The sequence below is a fragment of the Poromitra crassiceps genome, assembly GCF_964638095.1.
Source record: "Poromitra crassiceps genome assembly, chromosome: 23".
Lineage (NCBI taxonomy): Eukaryota > Metazoa > Chordata > Actinopteri > Beryciformes > Melamphaidae > Poromitra > Poromitra crassiceps.
In genome coordinates, this window is record NC_139639.1 from 22,420,571 (window position 1) to 22,429,910 (window position 9,340).

A 9,340-nucleotide genomic window follows, 5' to 3' on the forward strand; every position below is an offset into this window, starting at 1 on the left:
CTGGATGGCACTGGCAAAAAATACATTTGAAAAACTCAACAGCAATGTCTCTTTCCATTGTTGTGAGCAGTTTCATGTAGGAACTATTTCCTTTTGCAGTCTCATGTAGGAACTAGCTAGCAGCTAGCGGGTGTAGTTCGGTCAAAAGAAAGTAGTTCCTCCATGAAACTGCTCATAACAAGGTCTGTGGATTATCTTAAGTAACAGGGCCATGATTTCTGCAAAGAGACATTGCTGTTGAGTTTTTCAAATATATATATATATATTTTTTAATAATGTTTTTATTGGAGTAGTCAGATAATATACAGGTAACATCATAACATTTGTCTCATTTTCTCCCACCCTTGACCCCCCACCCCCACCCACTCCCACCCATCATGTTTGATATTGGATATTTTCACAATCTTTGGGTTTCCAAAAATAAACTGACAAACAAAACCACCACAACAAAAACAAACTAATATGAAAGTGTAGTTAGCAGGTTCTCTCAGTCACACGTCAAATAGTAAAGGTAGGTATACTAGAGAGAGAGATATCAATAACCAACAACAAAAACAACAATAACGACCATTAAAAAAACAAACAAAAAAAACAACAACAAAAATTACAGGATTGCAAAAAACATCAAGGTTCTGATTCTCCGCTTCCATCATGAGACCAAGCTCTGTTGCAATATTTATAGAAATCCGAGATATAAGCTATCTACATCCCAACATTATTGGTTGACAGGGGCATCAGTATGGATGTTTGTCTATACAGCCGCAATCTATGAAAGTATTTAGACATCCTCAGATCATCATACCACACAAGAGATGGATAGAACAAAAACAAAAAAAAGCAACAAAGCGAAAGCAAAAAGGAAGAGAAAAACAACTGTAGTGTTCAATTTAAGGGAAGAGTTTTTAATCTATTGAAGTGGGATATAAGAGGGTCCCAGGTTAAGTGGAATCTCTTGGTTGATCCCTTATTAGAATACTTTATCTTTTCCAGCCTGAGGAAAAGCATCAAGTCACTCAGCCAGACAGAGACTTTGGGTGGTTCTTCAAATATATTTTGTGTGTGCTTTGAGCACCACAAGCCGAGCCAGTTCCATTGTATTGGAGAGAAAGCAGAAACTCTGTGGCTGATATCTCCAAAACTCAGGCAACTAACACAAAACAAAACACTACAGGTGAGAGGGATGGATTTTAGGGTGAGCTGTTCCTTTAAGCAGCAGACATCATGGGACAAAACCCTCCATTGAAACCCAGGATAATATTACTACTACCATTACTACTACTATTACCAATACTACACTACTATTACCACACTATTCATGCATATTTGTGTGGAATCTGAAATGTTTGCATTCAAATCAGTTCATCACACACACACACACACACACACACACACACACACACACACACACACACACACACACACACACACATGTGCACTGCCCGCGATTGACTGGAGAAAGGAACTGAATTGCACAAGTGGTGACCTTAAAAGGGCTGGAGGCTGAAAGCAGTTACTGCAGCTCTTCCTTTGCTGCAGGACAGTGAGAGAGAGGGTCCTTGGGCCTGTGCAGACCTGCTATTAAATATGAGTCTTGGATGATCCGATCATCACAAACATGTCAGTTCACACCTGGCCTTAGAATGCATCTGTGACAGGTGACAAGTGACAGGCAGCGGCCCAACAACAGACACCGTCATTACAACACACAATGAATTATGAATGAAGTGCTGCTGTATCATTAAGCTATGGTTTCATGTGCCTGCTCCCTGCTGTCACATATAAAGTCATAGCTATGGTGGAAAATCCCCTGTGAAGTGGCATATAGCTGTTCCTCTTGTGCTGCTTTGTGAACTCTAAAGTGCACTTTTGGATAAAAACGTCATTAAATGGCATGGGACTCATTTAAAAAACTGGCAAATTGTTGCCACTGTCAACCGTTAAGTCCATCCTTCAGTTCACCTTCTGCTTGAAAAGCCATTAGCTGCCTAGATTAGTCTGCAGAGGCCTACAATTACTTTTTATTTCCCATTCAGGTGTACCCGAGGGACTCCCAGTACTCTGTGTGTGTGTGTGTGTGTGTGTGTGTGTGTGTGTGTGTGTGTGTGTGTGTGTGTGTGTGTGTGTGTGTGTGTGTGACCAGGTGTGAGGATTGAAGGCAACTCAGGCAAGACGTCGCTTGCAGGTTAGGTGGCACTGGCAGCTGATCCTTCGTCTGTGCACCGCTGCAGACAGGACGACATTGTCGGGGAACAAACCTCTGCACGACGGGGGGGGGGGTGGGGGGGGGGGGGGGGTTGTCATGGTAACCACACTTCTGCTGCTGGGGGTGATGATGTAACATCACTCCACCACCGTGTTTCTGGTCTGTCCCCTCCTTCTGTCCGTCCCATACTGTACGTGACATAGAGGGGGATGAGAGACAGAGAGAGAGATCCTGTGTCCGATTGACTGGACGTCTCACACAACATTAAAGGGGAAACTTGGGTTTGATAAGAGAGCAGTTCCCCTTTCACCCTGATTTAATCTCAAGAAACTAGATTATCGTTTATTTTTTTGGCTGTTTCTCAAGAGCACTACTGCTTGTAATTTCAGCTAAAACAAATCCAGGGCACTTATGATAAAACTGTGCTCTTCTCTGTCCCTCTATCTCCATGTTCTCCCTAATCGCTGCTCCCTGTTGCACTGATCACATCATCAAAGCTGTGTGTGTGTGTGTGTGTGTGTGTGTGTTTCATCGATGGCTCAGCTACAGACAACAAAAGGCAGAAAGTCTTGGCACAGAGTAAAAAGGCTTTTACAGTAAACTATCGAACCGTCAGATAATGCCTGCAGAGAACGATTCCTGCCACAAGAGGGCGTCAGTGAAATTCAAACCAGCTGCGGTATCAGAACGTGATGGGGGACAGAAATGTCACACAGGCTGCTCTCTCCATGGACTACACACTTTATTCCCTGTAGAAACATATCACAAATTGAAAATATACATCAATCATCCTTCAAAAACAAGCCATAACGGAAACTGTGCAAAAGCTGACTTGTCTGTCGCGAGATACTTCATCATTTTTTATAAAGAGTAGAAACCTTCAAGACTTTCTCCATCGTTTGGAAAATAACACTATATGACATTATGACTATGAAATATAATAAAAACAACAAAAACAAAGCCTAAGCAAGAGCTGATTGATTGTTTTGAAGACATAGAGAATGATGGCGATGTTGGCTCACTGACTTTTAAGGAAACAAAAAAGACAGTGATTCTGTGTCCTGTTTGTTTGACAATATTTGGCCCGACCACGACTGTGATTAACACTTGTGGCATCAACAGTCAATTCAGAGTGACAGCATCATGTCCATACAGCTAGATAAAAGAAACCACTGGCATTTTGATTTGTCTTTTGCAATGACATTCTACTTTGTTTTCCCCCTCATGAAAGAACAATTCACACGTCTCAAAGTCAGTACCGGTAGTCTATTTTTAGTCTGATCCCAGGCCCATGATCAACTGCCAAAGAGTGCGTGCAAACACTGGGAGGCTGAAACCGTGGCGACTTGTCTTCATCAGCACCGTTGTCGGGTCCTGTAGGCCCCGAACAGAGGCTCACCGCTCAGGCTGCAGCTTCACACCTCTGGCTGAACAGCACCTCCACCACCTTGGGCTCGGCCAGGGTGGAGAGGTCACCCAGATCCTTCTCGTTGCGGGCGACCTGCCTGAGGATTCGCCTCATGATCTTCCCTGCAGGGGGGCGTAGGGTCAGAGTCAGTGGAGGGGAGATGGGACGTTAGAGAGCAGCAGAGTAGGAGACAGGAGTCAGTAGAGGAGGAGGTGTTCAGCGGTTACCTGAGCGAGTTTTGGGGAGCGCCGGAGCATTCTGAATGAAGTCTGGCGTGGCGATTGGTCCGATTTTCTCTCTCACTGAAAACAAACAGGAAAAATAAATCACTACCATGCCGAATACAACATGTCTGGAATCTGATCTGAAAAGATGACGAGAGGCCAACATACAGTAGGTCAACTCTACTGTTACAGATGTGATGTAGTCCTATAATAAAATACCACTTTGTGCAAGAGTGTGTCATGTTCGTCTCATAGTGCTGAATATCATGAGCGGTGAGCCTCTGTTCGGGGCCTACAGGACCCGACAACGGTGCTGAATTTATATCATAAAGGCAAGTTTATAAAGATATACTGATTTCAGTTGGAAAGGTTGAAGAAGTCACAGGTGCGTTAAAGCAAAAATGTGTGATGTACATTTCAGGTGTTATTTTATGATGTGTGTGCCCATTTTCCCTCAACCTATCTTTTATCTACTCCAGTTAGTGATTTACTACATTTCCCAGAATGCCTTTTGACAACCCTAGATACTTTATTGCTTCAATAAACAGTGGGTATATGGAGATATAAATATATAAATATGGCTAGTTAGACAACTAGTTTATGAATATTTGGTGTGTCCATAATCACAGCTGCTTACTGCTCACTCAAAACACAACATTGTTTTGATTGGTGAGGCTGCATTGCATTCTGGTCTATTGAGGCTACTAGGTGGAGACATTTGTATCCCTGCTTCTTCTATGATGGACTTCTCCCTGTATGATTGTTGAACATTGGTGCCAAAGCTTGAGACTAAAAAGAAGCCTTTGACTTTTTTTTTTGCCATTTTGAGTGGATTTTTCCTGAAACCCTCCTCGACATGCCTGAGTCAGAGCCTCACCCTGTCTCTTGAGCTCCTCCACCAGTGTGTGTGTGAACTCCCTGTGGTCTTTGAGGGTGACGAAGCAGTAGAGACACTCGCCCTTCACCGCATGAGGCCGGCTGACCACAGCAGCCTCCGCCACCGCCGGGTGCCCCGTCAGAGCCCCCTCCACCTCCGCTGTGCTCATCAGGTGGCCTGGAGGAGGACACAGCCACACAAAACATACAAGGTTATGAGTTTCATCAGTGACAATGACAGTTAAATCCCCAAAATACAATAAAAAAATATCATAACATGAGTTAAAAACAAGGTCTCAGAAGAACAAAACAGGCAAATACAATTTGAATAGAATACAAAAAAACCTGTCTGTGAAAATGTGTTTATTTCAAAGAAGTGACTTGGGAACTATATGAAACTGGCAATCACAGGTTACGGTGCTTATCATTATAATAATATCGAAACATTGTAACAGTTATCGGACAGTAACATCTAGGAGTACCTGACACATTCAGCATGTCGTCTATTCTGCCTGTGATCCAGTAATAGCCGTCTTTATCCCGCCGGCAGCCTGAGAAAGAGGAAAACATGTTGCGTAAGTTACGCAGTACCCCCCCCCCCCCCTCCCACCATCCCCGAGAGGTTTCATAGCATCACTTTCTCACCAGCAAGGGGTTGATCTGTGTTTTAGTGAGATATTTACATTTTAATTTTCAGGCATATAGGCTGATGCATAAGAGTGACATAGGATGGGTGCAGCAGTAGAAGGAACATGGTTTCTCCAGATTGGCAAGAGTGAATAATGAGGAATGTGAGGGTCAAAGCCAGATCGGCCAGAGAATAGATGTGACATCATTTGACTTGGCTTACCATCTCCGGTCACATAGAAGCCGGGGAATTTCTTGAAGTATGTGTTTTCAAAGCGCTCGTGGTTTCTGTACACAGTACGCATGATCCCAGGCCAAGGCCTCCTGAACACCTGAGATACACAATACACACAAACACTGAGAGAGGCACTATTACTACTACTACTACTACTCCTACTACTACTACTGCCATTGCTATTACTACTACTATTACGACCACTGCTACTACTATTACCATCATCACTAATACTATAATATGTTTTGTACTTTTAGCTGTCACCTAGTGTCTCTTATTGACTTGCTATTGTTTTATATAATTTTAATAGACACATACTGTATAATTATAAACAATGTTTCAGATAATAATGTATGTCAGTGATTCTCAACATTTTTCACATCAAGGACCCCTAATTTAGTGCACATTAGTGACACGGATCCCCATTTGAGTATATTTTTTCTTGCATACCAAAATCTGCGAATATTTGAATTGTCGCTGATTTCGTCCATAATTCTTTGACTACCTGTATTGTAGGTAGAGAGATAACAGTGAATCTAAGACCAACACAGTCATTCTTCTACATGATCTAATGGTGTTACCTTCTTGTAAATTAAATAATGGTAAAGTTGAACAATTCATCAAATTCCTGGAGGGCACTGGAACCCCCTCAAGGGGTTCAATAGCTGAAACTGAGGTTTTAACTCACCAGATAGCCCTCAGCCTCGCCTTCTAGCTCCTCCCCGTGTTCGTTGAGGATGGTGGGCTCCACCCCGAAAAAAGGAAATGTCTGAAATGTGAGAGAAGGCTTTTATATTAGACCCATACTATTATTAGTCACTACATGTTTTCAATAAACAGCTCCAGCATGGCAGCAATGTTTGTTCCAGATCATAACCCAGATCATAAGTCTTAAGGGCGCTTTACATGAAGAAACTGGTTTTAAAATAGGATCTATGAACGATCTATGAACGCATGGAGAGAAGGTAAGTTTTCCCACCAGCATACAGGAGGTACAGTGTAGGTACCCGATCTGCTCGCCATACCGGATCAGCTCGTGTTCCTCGGCTCGGGGTCCACAACTACAGATGAAGTTAAACTCTGACAACATTTATTTTCAAAAAGTAAGGCTCATGTTTATGAGAAATGTTCCTGTAACACTTGAATCATGATCACTGAATGTTTGTATGATTCATATTTTTAATATGTATCATGTCTGATAACATCAGTAGCTTAGCTTGTTAGCTAATCTAAAGGTGTCAGACATTTTGCCCACGTTAATCCCACGTGAACGACGTACAGCCAATCACAATGCGTGCCCGAGCCGATCTGGTAGGCGAGCCGAAACTGCACCGACAACGGAGGCTTCCTCGCCAGCATAAGGTCTATTGATCAAACTCAACAGAGGAGGTGCGGGCGTGTTTGAGAATGACACAGAAACGTTGGAGTGTGAAGTCAGCAGTGATGAAGGAGGTTGTTGTCACTTACAGCAGAGCCGGGCTTCAGCGGCGTGGCAGCAGGCAGCGGAGTCAAGACGTGACCGCCCTGCACATTCAATAAGGAAAGAGATCAGTCGCTGTTGACAACTGGTTTTAAAGGATCTCTTTTATTACCAGTATTCAGTCAGTAGTCAGGATGAATTAACTGTTTGCCACAGGGTTTGCAGTCAATGACATAATTATTGAAAATTATGAAGATTATACCCAATTTATTTAACAAGATTCTGAATATATAGCTAAATATGAATTGCCTTAGTTGTATGCCATATTGAGGGGGGAAAAGTCTAGATAACAACCAGATGTTTGGTAATTACAGGAGGATGGCATTGCTCACCACTTACCGTTTCTGTCTGCCAGAAAGTGTCAACCACGGGACACTTGCCCTGTCCGACCACCTCGTGGTACCAGTGCCATGCCTCCGGGTTGATGGGCTCGCCTACAGTGGCCAGAATCCTCAGGCTGGAGAGGTCGTACCTGCCAGAGGGGCAAAATAACAGATCTTTAGAGGAAAAATCCACCTTCACATCAATCAATCAGTCTGTGATGATGTTCAGTGCATTTCAGAGGTTATTTGAACTTTTTGTGAACACAATTTCCCAGCTGTTGGCTACACGTGCAGGCGGGCAATTAGTGATAGCATAGCAGCAGGAGGGTAATACTGTAACAAGAGAGTGAGTTTTTCCAGTTGAGAATAAGTGAGAGTCGTGCCCCTTACTCAAAACCCAACACGTCTTATAGCTGCACTGCATTCTGGTCTAGTACTACTGTAAGTGGAGAAACTGGTTTCCCTGCCTCTTCTACGATGGTTTTTTCCATGTATGATTGTTGAGCGTTGGTCCAAATTGGTGAGTCATTCTGGGGCTGACACCAAAGCCTGTTGATGTTTTAAATAGATGAAACATTTTCTACTATTAAACTTCATTGTAGCTGCACTGGAAATATTTCATGCCCTCTACATGGTTTCCTAACATCATGCTTGGACACAATCATTCTGGTTTAAGAATTATTCCCATTTTCACATCAAGGCTGGGAAACCCTGTTTTTAAAAATACGGTAGAACTACAGCTCAGGGCAAGCGAGCCAAATACCCAGCTTCCTCAAAAATAAAAAATAAATAGAATATTTCTGCCATGTTTATAATTGCTATGAGTGGAATCAGTAGAGTCTAACGTGTGTTGTGTTTTGATGAAGAGGCCCAAACCAGGAAATGTTTTTGGAGGCGATCTCAGTATATTCTGACAAAAGAAGTATTAAACAACAAAATCCCTCCGGGCAATGGTGATCATGTAACTTGCGCTCCTCTCCCATGGAGTGAGTAATGGAGGCTAAACACAAGCACCTCTTTGAAATGAGGCAGAGTGTTTACTCACCTATTTTCAGACCAACTGTATCAATTCATGAGGGGAAACAAGGTGGGTAAACTACTCACCTTGGATAATTTACCCACATCTGTATTTACTGTACCACTACACCCCTAAGTAGAATAGCAAAACAGGTAGGGGTGAAATGACTGAGTCTGAAAAATTCCACATATCGACTCTGGAGGCCTAACATGTTAACCTGACACTGCCAGATGGATGGTTTTGTAACTATTTACACACATTTAACTATTTACACACATTTTGTTTATTAAGTATAATAATGTATATTTGACTCTGCTGTATAACTGACTCTGTTGCATGATGGTGCGAGCGAGGCCTTACTTCTGCAGCGGCTCGCGTCCGTACTTCATCAGCAGGCGGATGGCGGTGGGAGCGGTGTAGAACTTGGTCACTTTGTACTTCTCAATAATCTCCCAGAACCGACCCACATGAGGGTGAACTGGAATACCTTCAAACTAACACCCCCCCGCGCACACACACACTCACACACACACACACACACACACACACACACACACACACACACACACACATTAGGGCCGCAGACCCCCACATTTGATGAGATTTTGTCTCTAAAGGTCCTTAGACACCGAGCACGTTTTTTTCGTGCGATTAATTCGCACGTCAATAATATTTTCCGAACCTATATCAGTCAATGCAACCGTGCATACCAACGGCGAAGTTTCGCCCAGCGTTATTGCGGTGTTTATTTTTTCGAACCACGGTCGATTTTTCAGAAATTCGCTTCCGACGTGTACACATCTGTGGCTGTGATTGACAGGTGGGGCGGCTTTAGCTCAGGAGGTAGAGCAGGTCGGCCAATGACGCAAGGGTTGGCGGTTCGATCCCCGCTCCCTCCCAGCTGCCGTCGCTGTGTCCTTGGGCAAGACACTTAACCCTCCTTGCT

The 9,340-nt window shown here is 43.3% G+C and overlaps 1 protein-coding gene across 1 annotated transcript in view; it reads right to left on the bottom strand.

Moving 5' to 3' along the window:
- Positions 1 to 2,938: 2,938 nt before the first annotated feature.
- The window catches only part of acss2l (acyl-CoA synthetase short chain family member 2 like), a gene marked incomplete at its 5' end in the record, with an annotated part of 16,811 nt that continues 10,409 nt past the window's right edge, over positions 2,939 to 9,340 (bottom strand). Inside the window, 9 exon segments of the mRNA XM_083659279.1 lie at positions 2,939 to 3,733; positions 3,839 to 3,913; positions 4,713 to 4,889; positions 5,194 to 5,262; positions 5,562 to 5,670; positions 6,262 to 6,342; positions 7,041 to 7,097; positions 7,393 to 7,525; positions 8,755 to 8,888. Of these exon segments, the coding sequence (XP_083515405.1) occupies positions 3,606 to 3,733; positions 3,839 to 3,913; positions 4,713 to 4,889; positions 5,194 to 5,262; positions 5,562 to 5,670; positions 6,262 to 6,342; positions 7,041 to 7,097; positions 7,393 to 7,525; positions 8,755 to 8,888 (963 nt within the window). The 3' untranslated portion in view covers positions 2,939 to 3,605.